The 21,774-nt window shown below is 33.5% G+C and overlaps 2 protein-coding genes across 4 annotated transcripts; one reads left to right on the top strand and one right to left on the bottom strand.

Annotated features, from left to right (window-relative positions):
• The first annotated feature begins 4,171 nt into the window (after window positions 1–4,171).
• Window positions 4,172–12,227, top strand: LOC125826914 (pyruvate kinase isozyme G, chloroplastic). Of its 3 annotated transcripts, none has more exons than XM_049506265.1 (12): window positions 4,172–4,608; window positions 5,744–5,995; window positions 7,292–7,457; window positions 7,890–8,024; window positions 8,134–8,244; window positions 8,385–8,473; window positions 9,172–9,234; window positions 10,303–10,478; window positions 10,621–10,723; window positions 10,901–11,049; window positions 11,706–11,814; window positions 11,927–12,227. In XM_049506265.1, the coding sequence occupies exons 1-12, from the start codon at window positions 4,336–4,338 to the stop codon at window positions 12,038–12,040; spliced, it is 1,740 nt and encodes a 579-aa protein (XP_049362222.1). In that variant the 5' UTR covers window positions 4,172–4,335; the 3' UTR covers window positions 12,041–12,227. The 3 variants fall into 3 exon arrangements, with proteins under 3 accessions (XP_049362222.1, XP_049362224.1, XP_049362223.1); XM_049506267.1 differs by having other exon boundaries at window positions 4,329–4,596; XM_049506266.1 differs by having other exon boundaries at window positions 4,329–4,601; window positions 5,749–5,995.
• A 394-nt stretch (window positions 12,228–12,621) lies between these two features.
• On the bottom strand, window positions 12,622–19,154 carry LOC125826913 (protein NRT1/ PTR FAMILY 7.3). The gene is made up of 5 exons (XM_049506264.1): window positions 19,128–19,154; window positions 18,709–18,823; window positions 14,417–14,634; window positions 13,707–14,254; window positions 12,622–13,622 (listed from the first exon to the last, which is right to left on the bottom strand). The coding sequence occupies exons 1-5, from the start codon at window positions 19,152–19,154 to the stop codon at window positions 12,743–12,745; spliced, it is 1,788 nt and encodes a 595-aa protein (XP_049362221.1). The 3' UTR covers window positions 12,622–12,742.
• Between the last annotated feature and the right edge of the window lie 2,620 nt (window positions 19,155–21,774).

The following is a 21,774-nucleotide window of genomic DNA, read 5'->3' as shown; positions in this document are numbered from 1 at the left end:
ATATTTATGATATAAAATTCAGAAATTTTCGAGAGAAAAAGTTTTTTAGGCCTTCACAAAGAAAATTCGTTTTTGTCCTAATTTTTACAAGGGATCTTCATTTTTTTTAGAAACCCGAAAAATGAAAGATCACTTTCTTATATTCAAATTCAAATGGTAAGTAGACAAAAGATTTTATTTCTCCAAATTTTGTAACTCTTATGGTTACACAAATGTTATGACATATTTAAAACTACAAATCCCAAAGTTATTATTTTTCTTACAACTCTATTCGTGGTTAAATAAATTCCCATGAACTAAAACAGAAGGAGCCCACATGTCCATCCCTATCATCAATCGTTATAAATATTTTTTATTTTATTTAACCTTTGGCTAAGATCTTTACATAAAATGCATAGAAATGTAGAACACGTTAATTTCAAAAGGAATTAAAATTTACATGAGAAAATGAAAGGATAATTTGCATTATTCTCCTTAGATATTATTACAGAGGCGGAACAAATTATGTATATTTGTATATATACCTTGAAAAAGGATCATATATTTCGTGTACTCGAAGAACATCTGAGACTAGCTACCATGGGAGGAATAACCGCTAGTTTTGGATTTGTAGACAATAGACATTTACTTATTTCCACCATCACCAGCTTCAGATTCATCATCATCACTAACTTTTTGTTCCTGGAAGAAGAGATTGGTAGTCATTTCTTCTCCTAGTTGTTCTCTTCCGTGATCACTTCTTCAATCAACGGACATCTTCATTTTTGTAGTTTCTCAGTTTACCACACTCGATTACTTCCAATATTTCAAGTTTGTTGATGTAGTCTATCGGAAGTTGGTGAGAGCATTAAGTAGTTATGCTATCAGCCCCAACGAGATCTATCTGTTCCAGGCTCGGACAAATAGAAAAAACAGGACAATATCTCATCCTATATCAAAGATAACATGAAGTGAAGAGCTATTAAAAATGATCTTCCTTGTCATCAAGGCAAGCTACTCTCAAGTCTTCAAGTTTCAACAAACTCCTAGTTGAAGACAGGCAAGTAAAGATATTGTAGACTATCACAATGATTTACACGTAACCGTTGAGTTTGGGGAACATAATATTTTGTTGACAGTGGATCTTCAACAAATGTATTAGGGAATCACAACCATCTAGATGCAATTCTTTCAAATACTGAAATCCATCCAGTAGCAACTCAGGTGGCACATTCTTTGAGCCATTTCCACTTGAAAGTAGACGTTCACGGTTTCTCTACAAGAGGGAGATCCAATCACCCAATGAGGTGGCCTCAATGATCGAGCGATCCATATTCCTTTCATAAGTATTCATTGGCAAAGACATAGGGTAAACACACCTTGGTTTACTTTTAAAGCGTATCGTGTTAACTTGGAACAAAGGCCCAAGTTACTGTGAATCACATCTCCAAAACATCTGATTGATGTTGGTGTAGTCAATTATGATTAGAATTCCAATTCTACTTTCATAATACATAGTTCCTTCAATGAAACTAGTCTTGATAAGACCCTCCTGATATTGTTGTTGCCTCATTCCAAAACTCTAACATCTTAGATTGGTCAATTTTCCTCATTCCAAAATTCTCAACATATTAGATTGGTCAATTATCCTATCTTCTCTGCAACATAATCTTTGATGTTGAGAGTTTCTAAATGATAAGTTCACCAATAATCTTTTGAAACAATTGACATGTGACTGTATTGTTGTAATAAATTCTTTTTGAAAACTCTTCAAGTTCTCAATGTGATTTAGCACAGAAACATGTTTGTCCCATATGATATAATGTTAGGTGAAACTTCGACAACGATAACAAGAAACCATCTTTCAATTTCTAATAGATGACCTAACTTGTCAAATATTACTATTTTACTCGAACAAAGAACAAAGCAAAAAGAGGTACCTGGTTTCCTTACTTTCCAAAAATTCATAGCTTCTTGCTTATGAAATTTGTGATGAATTTAATATTCATGCAACCAGCCAAACCGTTGCATTACTCTGCAACATCTTTTGCTATACGAGGAAGAGAATGATGATCAATTGAATTATCAATTTTTTGCTAAAAAAGAATCCAAACTTGTTTTTCAGATAATGTTTCAACTTGAACGTACTCACAAATATTGCAAACACACGTAGTCGATGTGACTTTGCATCAATATTTGAGGTAGTTGCATTCAGAATTTTATTCTGAATTTTTTTCAAATTTGATTTCTATGTAACTGTTAACACAACAACATCATCGAACAATCTTCCTCGCTTTTCTTTCCTACTCCCTCCATACCACATATCTCAATAATACTAAAACTCCCATCTCTCAAAGATTCCATTACCTCTTCATCTTTAGCTCCAATTCCAACAGGTGGTGCAGAATAGCTGAAATTAACATAATATTTGCCTTCGGTTTGGAATTGAAGCACATTCACTGCAATTTTCTCAGCTCTTATGCTCAGCAAGTAACTGTTAGATCTACAAAATTGCAGATCCATGCGGCGATATGAATTTGAGAAAACCCTAAAAGGGAGAAGAAAAAAGGGGGAAAAGTTATCATTTCATAGTGTAATAAATTGGTGTGTACATCTGTGTATTGTAAAGGATTTCACTAGGCGTAGTCACATTTAAATAGAAATGAAAATATAAATGGACCGGGCCTATTCTAATTTGGAATTGGATCAGCATCTGAAAAATGGGCCGACAGTTTGGATAATTTTGAAATGTAAAAACTGATTTGGTGCAATGGTCCAATGGTGTATATCTCAGGCCTTTTGAGAAAGCAATAAGTTATTTCGACTGGTTCCGAGAGAACTTGTTCTCAACCAAATCTAGCATGTGTTTGGACTTACGATTTGGGGACATGAATCTTTATAAAATATTTATTTTTTAAAGTATGTACTCACAAACATAAAGCGATCGAGATGTGTAATTTGTCAATATGACGCCTTAGACTATTTCGATATCTTATTTATGTGCTACACTTTACTTATTGGATAAAATTATATAAAAATAAAAAATTCTGAAATTTTTCATGTATATGAAAAACTATCACTTAAAAAATTTAAATTATAAATAATATCAAATCATAATCTCATACAACAACCAACTTGAATTTTTTCCTAAATTTTATGGGAATCATGCCAAACCTAGCGAGTCTGTTGAACAATGCTCCCCCACATTCATTGTCGTTATCCTACTTGTCATTGTCACATAGTTTTTATCGAACCACAAAATCTTAAATATCATAATATATGGTACTATTAAAAAAAAAATCAATTTGGGACCCACTCTTCAAGTACACATCTCGTTTACATCGATCTAGTAGACCTAACTATGTTTGTATCGATCTCATACATGTTTAAAATCATTATATATCTCCCTCTATTTAAAAAAAATGACCTAATTTAATTTGAAACGGAATTTAAGAAAAAAAGAAGATTTTTTAATCTTGCTATTCTAAATAAAGTTATGTCAAATGTATCAAAATACCCTTTAATCTTGCGGTCTTAAACATGCCACGTGAAAAGTTGAAGTTAAAGTGTTGCCAAAAAAGAAAATGAATCTTTTTTTAAAAAAACAGGACTAAAAAGAAAATTAGACCATTCTTTTTCAAATGAAGGAAATATTATTTTTAGAATTATATTTTTTTTTTAATTCTTAAAATTGAGCGTAACTAATACTCCCTCTGTCCACAATTGTTTGTCAGGGTAAGGTCATACACATCCCTCAAGGAAAATTTAATACAAGGTGTAATTTGACTAATATAACCCTACTATATCAAGAATACCAAAAGTCCACATAACTTTTCAATTGAACTACACAATCATTAAGGGCAGAATTGGAAAAAAGTGACTAATTATTTCTTGATTGTTTAAATTGACAATTAATCTTGGACATTTATTTTTAGTATACCTGTCAAACAATTGTGGACGGAGGGAGTAATCAAAACATTTGTTGAAGATTCACAATTAGATTAATGTAATATATGAGTTTTATAAGTAAAAGTGAACGGAGAAAATATAAAAAAAAGAAAATGAACAAAATTGGACCATTTTTCCCCATAATGAGGGGGGAGTGTGAAACAAACGTGCGGTGTGTATGGAAGAAGGGGTGGGGACGAGTAATACAGTTTAAGTAGGGCAGAGAAAGTAGAAAATGAATCCTAGTCACAACTCTCTCTATTTACTCTGAGCCGCTTCTCTTTGGTGTTCACGTCTCTTTCCCCTCATTTCACCACAAACAAACACAAAACACTTGCTCCATTTTTTCTTCTTCTTCTTCTTCTCGTTCTTCGTAGCTATCAACTCTTCATCTTTACTACTACTTTAATGGCGGCATTGAATTTGCATACAGGAGGACTACACACCGCATTGAAATCCGACGCGGCGGCTAAATCAGCCGCCTCGTTGGATCGGCTTTCATCGGCGAAGAACATCGGTGATTTGTTCTTCTCCGATTTGCGTTTCCACCGGAAACGAGTGAACGGTTTGAGTCAAACCGTGGCTGTTAAATCACCTGACCATATTCGTGGTGCTAGTAACAATGTTCATGCTAGTTATGATGATGATAACAGTAATTTCAATGTACCTCTTACGTCATCTGTAAGTCAATCCACTTTCCTTTTCGCAGTAACTGATGTTCAACCTTTTTAAAAGTTTGAATCTCGACATTTCAACTTTGTTATATAAATTGGAACGGAGTATATATTTATTGATGTATCTGCCTGTTTCTGTTTATTGATTTACCTGTTATTTCAGCTCCGTATTAAAGATTGAATAATGACCTGTGGTTTTTACGTTTTCATTTGTTAAAGTTTGAGTTTTGCATAGAGAAAGTGCAATTAAAAAGACCTTATTTATGCATGAAGCGCTTCCCGGCCAGTGCAGGACAGGATCAGGGGTTCATCGGCCAAAAAATATATTATTTATATATGGTTAAAATTATTTTTATATATATAGCGGATGTCGAACTCTTTTGGGCTAGTTGTGTGTTTACTTTTCAAGTGAAAATCCTGGCTCTGCTTCCTATGCAATATTTATCTTGCGAGCCTTTGATTCAAGGCTTGCCGTCTGAACAAAGTGCATTACATGCGGAAGTATATGAAATTTAATTGGCGAGAATGACATTTATTCTTGAGAAAATGCATCCCCTGTATATTACTCAATCTAAACGTTTTAGTAAATGGAAGGATGTGAATACATCTGGATTTTCTGGCAATTGATGCTTATTTTAGTAAGCTCTGTTAGCCTATCTATTGCAAATGCTTTTCATTCATTATCAGTGGTCTTATGTTTGTGATTTTTACCTATTAAACCGATTACAAGAATACCAGTTACAGTACCTATTATCCAAAGAGGAATCCTTCCAGTAGTATCGGCCATTTACCCCACTTCCCTCCAGATTTCATCAAGTGGTCATGCTAGAGACATAAACAGCCTTGGGATATCCCAGAGAAGGGCGAGGAACATATGAAAACAAGAGCAAACAAATTCTAACCGCCTCTTTCTAGTAAAGAGTTGAATGCACACTTTGCACATGCCTATTCAAAAGTTTTCACATTTAATAGATGTTATGTATTTTGAGCAAACAGAAACTTATATTGATGTATTATTTTTCATTATCAAAATTCTCCCTTTTAGCCATTTGTTTCCTGTAAACAGCACATATTTTGAACATTCTAATGAGTCCTTTTTCTTAAAAGCAACTTATGGTAATTTTCTCCCTTCTGTGGTTCAGTCCAGTCCTTACAGTCTGGGAAAGGAAAGTGTGTATCTGAACTCTCCAAGAAAAACCAAGATAGTTTGCACAATTGGTCCCTCTACAAGCTCAAAGGAGATGATCTGGAAATTGGCAGAAGCTGGAATGAACGTGGCACGTATGAATATGTCACACGGAGACCATGCATCACATCAGAAAACAATTGACCTTGTTAAAGAATACAATGCTCAATTTGAGAACAAGGTTATAGCAATAATGTTGGACACTAAGGTAATGCTTATTATTAGCTCCCTAGTTGCAAATGTTAGTGTTTGTCTAAAATATGATCACATAGTTTTATGCACCTGATGTGTGACCTAGTGGTCAATTAAGTGGGTGTAAGCCTTGAAAACCAGGGTTTAAATCTAAGCAGACATAAAAAAACTAGGTGATTTTTCTCATCTGTTTAAGCTTTGATAGGCAGAGTTGACTCTGATACCTGTGTTGGTGGGAAGTAACAGGCACCCGGCGGAAAAAGCGAGGTGCACACAAGTTGGCCCGTACATCAATGTTATAAAGAAAACAAAATCAATATAGCATATGCCTTAATATTTTTTCGATTGGAGTGGGTTATTTGAGTCTAGCAAATTTTTTGGGATTCAGTTGTCCTGCTTTTTACCACAGCTGGGAGTGTCAATATCATAAGCAAATACATGTAGCTTTGGTGGCTTTTGAACCCATTGAGATGACCTAAGAATTTCACTATTTCGATTTTGCTAATCCTTGGAAACAACTTGAGAAGGGTTGGGGTGGTGGTGGTAGTAAAGTAATCTAGGTGAATAGACAAACCATCCTTTCCATATTATCAAACAAAGACTTGTGCTCCTTCCTCTTATAAACTAAACTTTAGGGTGACTAGATGGTAAAAACTGCTTTTCAAGTGATCAGTTTGGCATGTCGAGGATTGATGGACAGGGTGACTGATTTCCTTAGTATTCTTTTTGTGTTTTACCAAAGTAAACAGAGTGAACACTGAAAATCCTGTCCAGTTCCTGTTCTTGTGGCTACCACTTATCACTAGCATCATCAAGAAATAGACTTGTAAGTTTGGGTATGTGGGACTTAAAAGCTGTTATACTGTTCATTTTGTTTTGGATTCACAAGTTCGCAAATGGGTGAGGCAAATTAGTTTTTTTTTTCAACTGATATGAAGATCGTGTTGGAACTGAGCTATCGACTAAAAGAAATGAAAATTGAGATCCATCTTCTGTTGCTAGATTGTCATCTTCAGTTGTAAAGAATTGTTAATGTCACATGTTGTTCCATAGACAAGTTAATACATTTTGGATATTTATCCAGTTACCAATTACAATGTGCATAACCATGTCTTCTTTGTCATGCTTGACCTTTGTTCTATTATGAAGACTGAAACCTGTCACGGTAGTCTTCCACTTCCCAAGTGTGATAGTTAAAGTAACTTGTTTATTTAGTGTTTTAAGATGAGATATAAGTTATAGGACAATTATACACTATGCTAACGAGCCCCTTCCTGTCATATTCTTATGTTGCCTATGATATATCTTGCAGGGACCTGAGGTGAGAAGTGGAGATGTGCCACAACCCATACTCCTTAAGGAGGGTCAAGAATTCAACTTTACCATTAAAAGAGGAGTCAGCACAGAAGACACTGTTAGTGTAAATTATGACGATTTCATAAATGATGTGGAGTCGGGTGACACGCTACTCGTTGACGGTAATTGAATTTCTACTAATCCATTTTTTCTTGATAAACACTATTTCCTTAGCTGAAACATTGCTATAGCACAAACCATGTTTTTAAAAGACAAATCTGGGACTTGCTTCGGTGCGTGAGGACTTAAAAAAGGCCTTTGGGTTGAACGTGAGAGGCACTTGTCTTGTCTAACAGTTCCTGTGAAATTCTGGAATTGTATTATGTAATTAAGTTTTCTTAGTTTATTAACTAATTGCAGCACACAAAACTGGAATTGTGAATTGTTCTTGCAAAGATTAAATATCATTTTGTGATTATTTTGGAATGGGGTTGCATCTCAAGCAAAAAAATCAATAATTAGAGTGCTCTTTGGATCCAGATTTTCTATTTTTGTCTCTTGGGAAAAAAACCTTTTTGTCCCGTAATCTCAATTACCTACTCTTGTTCATTCAGGTGGGATGATGTCATTAGTTGTGAAGTCAAAAACCAGCGATGTAGTGAAATGTGAAGTTATTGATGGGGGAGAACTGAAATCAAGACGGCATCTAAACGTAAGAGGGAAAAGTGCCACCCTACCTTCAATAACAGGTTTGTTCAATTTCTGGAACCCCACCTCCCTACAATATTTTACTTACTAATTTTTTACTAAGACGGTAAGACCACACTTTAGCTTGATCTTTTTTTGTAACTTATACAGAGAAAGACTGGGATGATATTAAGTTTGGCGTGGACAATCAAGTTGACTTCTATGCTGTTTCCTTTGTGAAGGATGCAAAGGTGGTCCATGAATTGAAAGATTACCTTAAAAGTAAAGTTTCTACTACCTATTATGTTTTTTTTGGGATAAGGATCTCCTACCTATTATTTGTAGGGATGTAACCTTGTCAAAGGCTTTCATAGTTGCATTCCTTCTTCTTTTTTTCTGAACTTGGAAGAGCTACTTTGCAGGTTGTAATGCAGATATTCATGTTATTGTAAAGATTGAAAGTGCAGACTCCATCCCAAATCTCCACTCGATCTTAACTGCATCTGATGGGGTTAGTTCAGTGTGTTTAAAATGTTGCCTATTTAATTAACTTCAGTACTCATGCTATTTTTCCTATGTCAGTGTGTGACCGAGTGTGTTGGGTAAGGCTCCGTAACGAAAATGATATCAGTATTTTTATTGTCTTGCTTCTATTTATCGAGTGAAGGATGATGCAGTGAAAATCTAAGTTGCTCGGACTCTCCAAAAATGTTGCCGCACCCGTGTCGGATCCTTTAAAAATACACTATTTTTGGAGGATCTGACACGCACCCGTCAACATTTTTGAAGAGTTCGAGCAACATAGGTGAAAATGTTGGTGCAAAATAAAATGGATTTGATCTCTAATTTGCGTTTCTTATTTCTTGGTATATGTGTGTTGGAAGTATTTCTGGCTGCAGTAGAAATTATTAATAGAAGTAGGAAATTTTGCTGTAGAAATATAGTTGTATCTTATGAAGAAGGGCTGGTCAATCTTCTTGTGTAGTTCTAGTTGCTTTCCCAGAACTCTGATTGTATTAATGGGTGGTGTGTCAAAGCTTTTGATTGACAATTCTACTGGCGAAGTTAGTTGTTTTATTTAGCAGATCAAAATGCCAATCTAAGCCAAGTTACTCATGCTACATCGATTTGATCTTCTAAATGACCACAACAATTATTTTAACATCTTTTTGGACATCTTTCTAAGTTATGTTATGCAACTGTTGATAGGCAATGGTGGCCCGTGGTGATCTTGGAGCTGAGCTTCCAATCGAGGAAGTCCCACTGCTGCAGGTAATCTCAATGCCTAGGCATACAGCTTCATTTCATGAGCCTTTAATAGGTGTTATCAAGTGCGGAGATGGTTATATCTTTATAATACCATCTCTTGCTAAAGAAAACTTATGTTCCATCACGAATCACATCATCTTGGTTAAATCTGTGCTCTTTGGTCAATATGGTGAACAAAATATAACAAAATCATAGAAGGGAGGCGAGTAATCGTTGAATATATTTATGTGGTATTACTGTTGATTTTTCACAAAAGTTTTTGTTGTTATAATCCCATCGCAAGTTAACCAGAATGTTCAAAATATCAGTAGGCTTACAATTATAAATATTTCCGTGGCAACTGAAGTCTGAACAAGAATGTTTTATAATATCACTCAATTGCATAGATTTGGAATCAAATGCTCCTAGTAGTTTGGGAGGAGAAACGTAGCACTGATGCATATGAAAAATCTGTATGTTAGTCGACCTACTAAGCTTGGAGTTTCCTGTTACCTTTGAACTATTTCTCCGTGTCAGTTATATACACAGCTGTGGTGCCCATCAAAACAAACCTGTCCTGTTCATTCAGCCTTTTGACCCCCTGGTACCTCTGCAGCAATAAAACCCCATTGCAATTATAGGAGAATTATTGTTCTTCAATATTCTTTTTCTCTTCTTTCATTCAGCATGGTTTACTTTCAAACTACATTTACACCTCTTTTCTGAACTGAATGTTGTGTGGTATTATCATACTCTTGTCAAAGATTAGTTACTTATCGTGATTTTTTGTCGCAAGGAAATGATTGCTCTCATTCCTGATGTAAATTGGAATAAACCAACAGGGAAACGTTCACTAGTTTAGGAGGCCAAAGTTTCTATCTATTAACATAATCAATTTGATTCTCTTAATTAACACTATAAAAGTAAGTGCTAGAATTACTGAAACAGGATTGACCACTGAACTGCATTCATTCTGGCCACCGGCGTCAATGATCTTTTCTCTTGGAGAAATTCCTTCACCCCCTTACCCTTTGGTATCTTACTTTAGGAACTTAGTCAGAACTGAGAAACTGCTATTACATGTATCTGCAGGAAGACATTATTAGAAGGTGTCGGAGCATGCAAAAACCTGTTATAGTAGCCACAAACATGCTTGAAAGCATGATAGATCACCCAACCCCAACCAGGGCAGAAGTCTCAGACATTTCTATTGCAGTACGTGAAGGTGCTGATGCTGTAATGCTTTCAGGGGAAACCGCTCATGGGAAGTAAGTATTGTTCTAGACACAAACTATTTCAATTAGAATCCTCTTTTATTTTGTGTTTTTTGTTTGTTATATTGTGTGTTATTTAGTAACCTGGAATAGTTGATTTGTAAATAATGAACCATCTATTTCCACAAATGCATAGGTACCCGTTGAAGGCAGTTCACGTGATGCATGTTGTTGCATTAAGGACTGAGTCAAGCCTACAAAACAGTACCAGTTCTCCAAGTCAATCTGTCGCCCATAAGGTATATGTGGTGTACGGATTCTATGTAACTTCACGTTTCAATTTACCTTTCTCTCAAAAAGAGTTATATATATTATTGGATCTTTATCTGTTTTTATTTCCCGTATTATCCAACCAGGAAATCACGTTCAACTTTTATTGTTACGCAAAATGCTCATCTGTTTGATATATTTTGCAGGGCCATATGGGTGAAATGTTTGCCTTCCACTCTTCCACAATGGCTGATACCCTTAGCACTCCCATCATTGTCTTCACAAGAACTGGGTCCATGGCGATAATTTTAAGTCATAATCGGCCTTCATCAACAATATTTGCTTTCACGAACAAGTAAGTAAATTAATATATTGGGTCATGGTTTAGTCTTTCTCTAGTCACAATTATAGTCTTTAGGGACTTCGCTTGACCTGCTCCACTGCTGAGCTATTTTCTCTGTGTTTTAAAGTGAAGTGTTGAGTTCTTTCACGCTATATAAAGAAATGGCCAGGTTGAACTGAATTTGAGCAGGTCAAAATGGGCTGAGTTAATAAGTGGGCCAATAACCCGCCCAAAAGTTATATGGACAGAAATGGGTTGGGTTAAATTGAATTAGAAAGTGTATCATAACCCAAACCCCCAATTCTTACTAAGTTTTAGTTTCTTTGGTTTCTCTTTTATAGTTTTTTAGTACCTAATAAAACTATTTTTTTTTCTTTATTATGTTTATATATAAAATATATCAAATAAAAAAAATGACTCTTTGAAAATATTTTGACAAGATTTCTCATGGGTCAGTTTGATCTATACACATCAATCCAATTTTATTGATTGGCTAAAACGGGCTGAGCTAATAAATGGACGGGTCAATAGCCAGGGTCATGTTTTCATGAGCTAATGTTGCCACCTCTAGCAAGTGGCCTCTCCATCTCTCTCTATTTATCTATCTATCAAGATGTGTTTACGTATGTATTTATTGACATAGGACATGAATTTATCTTTTGTGCCAGTGAAAGGGTGAAGCAGCGTCTTGCTCTGTTTCATGGTGTCGTCCCTATATATATGGAGTTTTCAGAAGATGCAGAGGAGACCTTTTCCCGAGCTATCAAGCTTTTAGTGGTTAGTGACGTCTCCTGTCTTTTTAATGTGTTTTTCCCTCTGCATTTCTTGTTTGAGATTGAGGATGCTCCATGCAAACACAGCTAATTCTATTGTTTCGTGTATCCTGTAGAACAAAAGCTCGGTGAAGGATGGGCAATATGTCACTCTTGTCCAAAGTGGAGCACAACCTATCTGGCGTAGGCATTCTACTCACCACATACAAGTCCGTAAGGTCCAAAGTTAATATGCGTATTCTTTGGTCGAATCATGTTGAGTGGTAGACATCTAGGATACAGTTTCTTATATACAGTTCCGCATTTGATGAAATTGGAAAAATCTTCTTAAAAGTTACAATTTTGAGATACACATGTATCTGTGTATCATTTTTGTATGAACTTTCTAGCAAATCTGAGAATGGAAGCTTAAGATTTGATAACTTAATTTAGCATCATTTTAAAATTTATCATTGTCACAATTCCATTTGGATATGTCATGGTGTATTAGAAATCAGAAAACAATTACTATCTCACGATCACTGGCAAAGCAAAACAATGCCAAAATAGAACCCCGTGTGTTGTTGTTGATGACAGGCAAAGCAAAACAGAACTATTTAAAGGTTTTTGGAAACAGCTTCCTCTGTGCATGGGTCTATTCCCATTCCAGAAGCTGCATTCTCTTGATGGTAAGGTAAGGAATTTTGGGGGGGAAAAAAGGTGATTTCGTATATAAAGATATGAGTTTCCAGGTGAATATCGAAATAGAATCCCCAAAAACCAGGGTTGGAGTATTAGACTTGTTCTTCTTCGATAGAGGCACTGTAAACCATAAGTAGAATAACGATAACTTGTCTTAAAAAGTAAATCTGTACAAAAGTTGAGGAGATATAGTTCATCCTCTTGTTTATTTGTTGTGGCAAAAATGCCTAAAAAAGTATGAGAAAGTTGCATTAAACTTCACATTTATCTTCTTCCTTTACTTGTTGAATCATTTCACCACCATGCTTTATACCCTTATACCACTTGGCACAGGCTATGAAAGCAACTAAATCTAAGATTGTCAAGCCAGCTAAAAGAAAGTAAAACCTGTCTAAGTGACCTTCATTGAGGTTACTTGGGATCCATCCAGACATGTTATCAGTTGTAGAAATTTTCATCACAACGCTCACGAGTAAGCTACTCACGTAGTTTCCTAGTGATATCGATGTCATACACAATGCACTTCCGAAGCTCTTGAGACCATCCGGTGCTTGCTCGTTGAAAAACTCCAGTTGTCCTACGTACATGAACACTTCTGAAGCTCCTATCAAAGAGTATTGAGGAACCTGCCAAAAGATACTCAGAGAGCTTGAGCCTTCACAATGTGTACACTCTTTTTTCGCGTACTTGAGCCTGTAGCACTCCACAATTGCTGCTGAAAGCATCGCCATCACAGCTATGACTAGTCCGATACCCATTCGTTGAAGTTGAGTTATCCCTTGACCCTCTCCCTTGATCTTTTTAATGTTTTTGACTATAGGATCAAGGACTCGACGATACAGGAATATGAAAACTGCTACACTCATGATGTCAAAGGTAGACATACTAGCAGCAGGAATCCTGAAGTTTCCGATGGTAGTTTTCATGGCGTCTCCTTGCTCAACAAAGATTGACGCCATTTGAGTAAACACTACCGAGTAAACTATAGTACATAGCCAAATTGGCAACAGCCTCAAAATGCATTTAACCTCTTCAACTTGTGAAACAGGGCAGAGGCGCCATTGGTTGCGATTACTCTGCTTCTCATTGTCCTGTTCTTTGGATGTCATCAGGGCCGCTCTATCCAAGAATCTACGTTTAAAACAACTTTTTATTAGAACGGGTTAAATACAGTACAGACACAAGTTCTTTGAACATTAATGTTTTGTTACTCACCTGAAACCATGAGTATGTAGCATTTTTCTACCGCTCTCATCATCGCCTTCATATAACTCGTCTTCATTCTCTGGTGTCTCTACACTCCATTTCTTCGATGCAGCGACTATAACCTGAGAAAACCTGATTATAGGATTGCCACTAGACCTGAAATGTCTATACTTCGCGGTGCCTCCAAGAAAGAGAACCAATCCAGCAAAGGCAGACGCAGCAGACGCCCAGAAACCAAGAGCCCACTTGCCTTCATCCTCAAAGTAGTCTAAAACAGTGTTAGAGAAAAGCGAACCAAGGTTCAAGAATAGGTAGAAGTAGCTGAAGAAGGCTAGTTTTGATTGTTTCTCCCTAGGATCACGTGCATCGAACTGATCAGCTCCAAAGGTAGCAATGTTAGGTTGGTAGCCTCCGTATCCGAGAGCAATCATGTACACAGAGACATAGAATAGACTGATCTCCATGTTTGAATGCACCCCACATAGAGTTTCTCGTTCCCCACAACCTTCCGGTTTGAGTAAGTAACGTTGTGTCGTCAGTGATAATAGTACCAATCCCTGTTAACAAGTTATAATTATTGCATTAATTACTAGTTAATTACTTCCAAGAATTCAAGATCATTGAATTTGGATATGATGTTGTGCAACGATAATAACTACTAATACAACAACATATCCAGTGTAATTCCTCAAGTGGGGTCCAAGTAATTGGATACTTACCGTTACATAGATGACTTGAAAAATGGCACAACTTTTGAATCTTCCCCAGTAAGAGTCACTAAGAAACGCGCCAAGAAGAGAGAAAATGTAGACAGTGCCCGTCCATATGCTCACATTATTCGCAGCTTCAGCATTGTTTTGTTGCAGCACTCTTGTTAGGAACAACACCAAATTCACCCCAACACCAAAAAACGCAAGAGTAGCTAAACCTTGATTCACTGGATATAAATAGAATTTAGAAAGTTAGGTGATCCTTTTATTGTTCAATCGATTAAGAAAAGAACGTTCGTTCATGAGATAGTTGAATCAATCGATTTGGTTTTATCCGTGTTACATAGTGGCTAACTAGTTAAGTTGATCAATCAAGGTTAAGACAGAGTCGTCTATGAGATAGTTGAATTAGTACATTTTGTCATGTGGATGTTACGTTCCCCAAAATAGTGGGATTTAGCATGGTTATAACTAGGTAAATCAATCGATCAAGCCTGAGACACAATTAGGGGAATGTAACATCCACACGATTTAGCATGGTTAACTAGGTAAATCGATCGATCAAGACCGAGACACACTTGTAAAAATGTGGAGAACTTTCAACTTTACCCTCTCAAGTAAGATAAACCACAAATTGTGGCAAACTATTTGATATAGTACTACGTTTGAATTTGATAATTAGGAAGTAACAACAAATATTTCATTTATCTCTCTTCCAATCAATTTCTTGTCAATATATAGGCTTTACTTTCTTAGATTAGTAGTTAATATTAGTGATAATTGTACGCCTAAAAAAGTAGTTAACCATGACATTGATATGGTAGTGATATTCCTACCACATTTAAATCATTCACTTGTGGAAAGAAATAAAAGGGGCTACCTCCCTCTATCCAATTTTACTTATCCAGTATTGACTTGACACCTTTCTCAAGAAACATAAAATTGAATGACAATTTTACTATATCACTATTCGAATATAATAAATACAAATGTTTTTTGGGAAATGTCTATATTTAGTAACAAGGGTTAAATTAGGAGCTAAGAAATAAATTATATCTTGATTTTTCAAGGATATCCATTTTTAGGAACTAAGTGATAAATTATAATATTTCAATCTAAACAAGTAAAAATGGACATCCATTTTTAGTATATTTGACAAGTAAAAGTGGACCGAAGAAGTAATATTTTGTTTCCTCTTTTATTTTTCCCCTTTTAAATCAATTTAAGTACATAAGCAAGCACTCAAATGTCAATACTTGCCAACACTATGCCCTAATGCCAACTTGGCAACATGATATGCCCTAATGTCAAAATATGCCAACACTATGCCCTTTTTGCGAATTTTGGGCGTGCGAAGTACTCTAATCATTAATTATTTTCAAGTACTCCTAATTAGGGGTGTACATGGCCGAGTTGGTTCGGATTTTTCAAATATCAAACCAAATCATTTGTGTCGGATTTTTAAATCTATAAACCAAACTAAACCAATTAAACTCGGATTTTTCAACCTCGGGTTTTTTTTGGATTTTTTCGGGTTTTTCTGGTAAAATGTTCATACAAACATATAATTTACTTGTACTTCAAATATTTCTTTAGTCCTACCAAAATACAACTATCTAAGGTGTTTCTTAAGAAAATAACACAAAATATGATGAGTAATGATACTAAAATAATCAACAAAAAAATAATAATAATAAAATCATGTAAAATAACAATTGCAAATTAACAAGTCATAATGAAAATGATCATAATTTAAAAGTACGAAATCATGCTAAAATAAGTTTAATAAGTATTAGTTACATGACTAAATATTAAAGGAAATTAAATTAGATTATGTATTTGAATTGTCTAAACCAATGTAAAATCAAAGAATAAATATTCAATATTATTGTCATTCTTAGTGTTGAATTGATTTTCTTTTTGCATTAGTATTAATCTGATTTTGATTTAAGCTTTATTATAATTGCCAACATCTGTGAACTATAATCTTTATTTAACCATTCAGAATTCTAAGTTTCAAACTTGAAATAATATATTAAAAAGAAAAAAACTATGAAAAAGTATAAGAAATATTTAAAAATTATATCAAAGTAAATATTTTTATGTATAAAATAAAATTTTAAAATTATATATATAATGTCGGGTTGGTTTGGTCTCGGGTTGTTTTTTTTTAATTAAAACCAAATCAATCCAAATATAGTCGGGTTTTTATTTCCAATACCAAACCAAGTCAAACCAACCACTAGTTGGGTTTTTTTTCTCTGTTTGACTCAGTTTGCGGTTTGATTTGATTTTCAATTCGATTTTTTACACCCCTACTCCTAATTATTAAGACATGCCGAGTGACTTTTCAGTGTTGAATATAAACCACTTTCCATACTCTATTCATCGAAACTTTTTCCTTATTCCCCACTAGTAGAATGACCAATCAAGGCAGTTAAAGGATGACAAACTCCGTTTTGTTATGGGTAATTCCTCCTTCGTTTGCCTGGAAGCAGACAAAGTCAGAACTCTCTTTGTTAGAAGTATATCGCTCAATAGTATTAGTAAATATTATAATCAACCCCTACCCTCCTTCCCGTATACTAGCAGTAGCCATGCCCTGCCACTCTCTTGTAGTGATGCATACTAAGTTATAATATATTACTATCCTTTTGTACCAAAAAAATAATCAGAGCATGTAAAAGTTCTCCATTCCGAACTTGTCACTACACTCTCAATAAAAGGCAATTTATATAAGACCAATGATTTATCACAAAACATGATACAATATTTATTAATATTGATACATCTTTATACCGCTAATACGTCATCTTTCTACGTACTAAACGCCAATTATAAGAACACTTCTATTTGTTGATATGCTTTTCGATGTTTAATACGCTATCCTTCTATGTACTAGTTCAATAACCAAACAAAAGAAGTTACAATGATGAACACCGATATTCATTAATACGTCTTTCAGTTTTTAACACGCCATCCTTCTACGTACTAGTCCAACAACCAATGAGAAAATGTTATAAGAACACCGATATTCATTATTGATACACATTTTAGTTTTAACACCTCATCCTTCCACATACTAATCCAACAACCAATCAGAAAATGGTATAAAAACACTTCATGTTCATTGATACACATTTCAATATTTAATACGCCATCCCTAAATAGTCATGTTTCTAGTAATTATGAAACACAAATTATATTTCAGAAAAAAAAATTACTTATAAAATGAAACACAATAAAAAAGAAAATAAGGATAAACAAAAATCCAGATCAATTATGGGGTCCACCAAGAACATTTTTTTTCATTATATTACGTGGCACCCATATTTGTATGAATATATTTTAGTGTCAAAAATGTATTTTGTATTACTGCATGCTTTTAATTTGTCACCACCGCCATCCCCTTACCCCATCCCCACCTCTTCCACTTTTGTCTCTTTGTTTTTTTCTACTGAATTTTTGCTATTACTGCCAAAAAAACCCTATCACAAAGTACATACCTTCTCTGAACTCTCAACCTCCCCCCCTCCCAAAAGTTTTATATACATACAAATTTTATATACGTATATAATTAGAGTTGTCAATATAAGAAAATATTTTTTGACACATGTCCTTAGTATTTTGCTTGTAAAACTAGTCTTTGTTCTTATAACTCTTTGGCATTTTCCTCATATGATAGCTGGCTTCATTTATTACTCAATTCTCACCACTTCCCATAGTTATCATCTTTTTCTTTTATTTAAGACTAAAGATAGAAAAAGAAAAAAAAATAGAAACAAAGAAGTTGGAAATTCAAGGAAAACTTGAAAGAAAAAAAAAATTCTTGGAATTCGTTATGTTTAGACATGCATTTTTGTTTGGTATGATTTCATTGTTGGAGTGTGAAAAAAATAGAATATACGCAAATGGTACCTTAAAAAGTTATTTTCGATAGGTAAAAATTAGTGAAAACAAGTGTTCAAATTTGTAAAACTCTTCTGCAAAATCTAACCAAAAAAATTAGTCTAATGTATTATTTTTATTTTTTTTTTTTTAAAAAAAAGAGATATTTTTTTATGTCATAACCACCTTTTCCACACACCAAAGGGGAAAAAAGAGTCGGTCATGAAGTCAGAGAATTTAATACCATATATAGACTATGACATATCTTAACACTTATTTTAATGTGGGGAAAAAACTATACTGTATAAAAACGAAAAGATAAGTACATTGTAATATCAGTTCTTTTTCTTCTTCTTTTTTGCCTTTTTCAAGGAAAAATTATGTTTTTTTTGTGTGTTAAAAAAAAAACTTACATAGAAGCATAATTCCAGCTAGCCATTTTCCAGTTTTTGCTCTGTTTGCAGGCATTCCATAAAAATCAACAGTTCCATCATTAGTACACTCTTCTTCTTCTCCTTTCACCTTCACCTATTTATGATCATCAAGATTTCATTTCCAACAAAAAAATAAAAATATAAAAAAAATACATTTTTTTAGTGAAGAAATACTATAACTAAAAGATCATTCTCTTTTCACTTTCTTGAAAAAAAAATTAAAAAAATGTGTTCCCTTTGCATGAGAAGATTATAAAGATGTGTGATTTTCTCTATAACTCAATATAGGTAAATGGTTGGCACTAAGACTAAAGAAGAGTGAGCTAAATTCATGATTTTTATAACTAATTAATTAATAATCATTACAAGAAATTTTAAAAAAAAATTATATTATATACCTCTTTGGAGAGTTCTAAGCAAGCCATTGATTGATGATAACTCAAAATAAATAAAATGAATATAAGTTGAAAGAGGAGATGTTTGATAGTGGAAATGAAGAGAGAAAGTAAGTTGGTTGAGAGTATGGATAAAAGTGAGTGACACACATTTGTATTTATAGAGGTTTGAGGCACTTATTTGTCTCTAACGGTGGAGATTAACTTGTGGTGGAAAAACAAGTCATAGAGACATAGCTAATAATTAACTAAAAAAAATGTGTTCGGTATTTTTTTATAATTTAAGTTTTTAGATGAGATCATATACATACATTTCACTATGATATAGTATGATATCAGAATATGATTTATTTCAATTTTCATTTTCGGTGTTGGACTCTTTATATTAAATTGCCTATGCATTAGATGTCTAGCCTCAAGTTGGGCTTGAGGGAAGTAAAGAGTCCCGCATCAACCCTTTTAGGATTCTTTTATCTTTTGAACTAACTTTTAAGGTTGAGTTAAACGTAATTCATTCTTTTTATAAATTTAAGTTGCAATGTTGTATGTATACGCTGGCCAATTTAATTTACTTGCAATAATTAACATGTTAGATAGTTATTTATCAAAAAAATTAATTGTAATTATGTACTACTCTCTCCGTTTCAAAAAGAATGACCTCATTTCCTTTTTAGTCTGTTTCAAAATTAAAAGAATGACCTCTTTCTTTTTTTTGGTAACATTTTGATTTCAACTTTCCATGTGGCATGTTTAAGGCCATAAGATTAAAAGACATTTTTATACATTTGACATAACTTTAATTTAAGACCACAAGATTCAAAAGTCTTATTTATTTTCTTAAACTTTGTGGCAAGTCAAACTAGGTCATTCTTTGTGAAACAGAGGGAGTATCAATAAGTGGTCTCATTATATAAATATTTAACCTATATTGCATAGGATTTAAACGCATTTCGAAAAAATTGTTTAGGACCTAATTAAAGAGGTGAGGTGGGGATAGGAATAGTGGAGAAATCAAGTTGATAATTTTTTTATTTGTAGTATAATTTTTTGACGAAAGGTACTTGATGAGGTTGGGGTGGGGAGGGGAGTGAGCTTGATTTCTCTATGATATCAAAAATAAAAATACTATACATGCCACCTAATATTTGAGGTCCCCTTCTATATATATCCCTCTTGTCTTTCAAATGGTTGCTTTTTTTTGACACATGAAATATTCACTCATTTCAATAATAATAAAATAGTATGTTTTAATTTGTTGAAAGACTTAACTATCTTAGTTTAAAAGTGGACTATTCTTTAATATTGACTCTTTATTTTAAATAATTAAGCATCATGTGCATAATTAGTGTTTTCTTATTCCTTTTATACGCTTTGAATTATTGGTTTTTCATTTCACTAATTATATTTAAGATCTTAAATATTTATATCTAAGATCTTAAAAGTTAATTGGTTTTCATTTCACTAATTATATGAAAGAATTTGAACATTTCATTAAAGACTAATCGAATTTTTAAGGCAATGAGTGAAATAGCTTAGGGTCTATATTTACAAATTACTCAACGGGCTAATGAGTAATTTGGAGCGAAATTAGACTTATTACGCGAGATAAAACTTATTCCCATCCATCTTTACTTGTTCAGTATCGACTTGACACACTTTTAAAATAAATAAAAAATAATTTTATTATATCATAAATATAACAATTTAGAAATGCTTAATTTGGAGAAATAACTATAATTAATGATAAATGATAAATTAGGAACTAAGTGCTAAATTATATCTTGATTTTTCAGATTAGATTATCTAAGAAGCTATCTATCTAGACAATTTTTTTCTTAAAAAAGTATAGGAATATTCATTAGATGAATGAAAAGGTATTTTTTAAGAACAATATTATCTTTGCATATACTAAATAAAATACGAAATAACATCGTTGTTATATATTCTTTATATAATAGAGCTAATTATGCACCTACATAATTTTTATTCTTTGAAATTATTCGAAAAATCTTCTTGAAAGAGCTTCAATTTGTTAAAGAGAATAAGAAGTTGATTCTAGCCATTGATAATTGAAGTATATATTTTCTTGGAATAATCAAACTATTATTAATGACTTAAGTTCTCTAGATACATTTGCAGCATCTTCAAACAATTATGTTGGAGGTGGATAAGATTCCAATTAAAAATCTGATGGTTTCATTTCACTTGAAAACAACAACAACAACATGATATTCACTAAAATTAATTGGATTGTCCTGATTTTTTATTTGATATTGAACAATACCTGGTTTTACGATAAGTTATGATATTCTTCAAAATTTTAATCACGCATCTTGATTAATCATTATAATTTTAGTGATAAGACATGTCTTAACATAAGTTATGGTGATCGCTAGAACCTTTTCAGTATTTGTAGCTGAAATCCTGGTGATTTATTAAGGTTTGAGGTCAAAATTTCTGGCCATCATCATAATTTCTTGTATAGAAATTTCTATAACACATTTTTTTTTTTACTTCAATTTGATCCAAATCAACTTCAAAATTGATGAATCCTTATTTATGTAACAATTAATTTGTGACTGGATGGTGATAATTTTTCATGTTGATCATACATTGTATGGTGTTTATATTGTTCGCTATTGTTTGAGTT

The sequence above is a fragment of the Solanum verrucosum genome, unplaced genomic scaffold (assembly GCF_900185275.1).
Source record: "Solanum verrucosum unplaced genomic scaffold, falcon-dt-bn FXZP01000060.1, whole genome shotgun sequence".
Lineage (NCBI taxonomy): Eukaryota > Viridiplantae > Streptophyta > Magnoliopsida > Solanales > Solanaceae > Solanum > Solanum verrucosum.
Note: the sequence above shows the minus strand (reverse complement) of the source record. Positions and strands in the feature narration are given on the sequence as shown.

Coding starts and splice junctions, on each gene's coding strand:
- LOC125826913 (XM_049506264.1), bottom strand. CDS start 19,154: ATGGCTTGCTTAGAACTCTCCAAAGAG. Junction 18,824..19,127: donor GCTTAGAACTCTCCAAAGAG/GTATATAATATA, acceptor GATCATAAATAG/GTGAAGGTGAAAGGAGAAGA. Junction 13,623..13,706: donor CTACATACTCATGGTTTCAG/GTGAGTAACAAA, acceptor TTTTAAACGTAG/ATTCTTGGATAGAGCGGCCC.
- LOC125826914 (XM_049506265.1), top strand. CDS start 4,336: ATGGCGGCATTGAATTTGCATACAGGAGGACTACACACCGCATTGAAA. Junction 8,025..8,133: donor CACCCTACCTTCAATAACAG/GTTTGTTCAATT, acceptor TAACTTATACAG/AGAAAGACTGGGATGATATT. Junction 9,235..10,302: donor AGGAAGTCCCACTGCTGCAG/GTAATCTCAATG, acceptor ATGTATCTGCAG/GAAGACATTATTAGAAGGTG.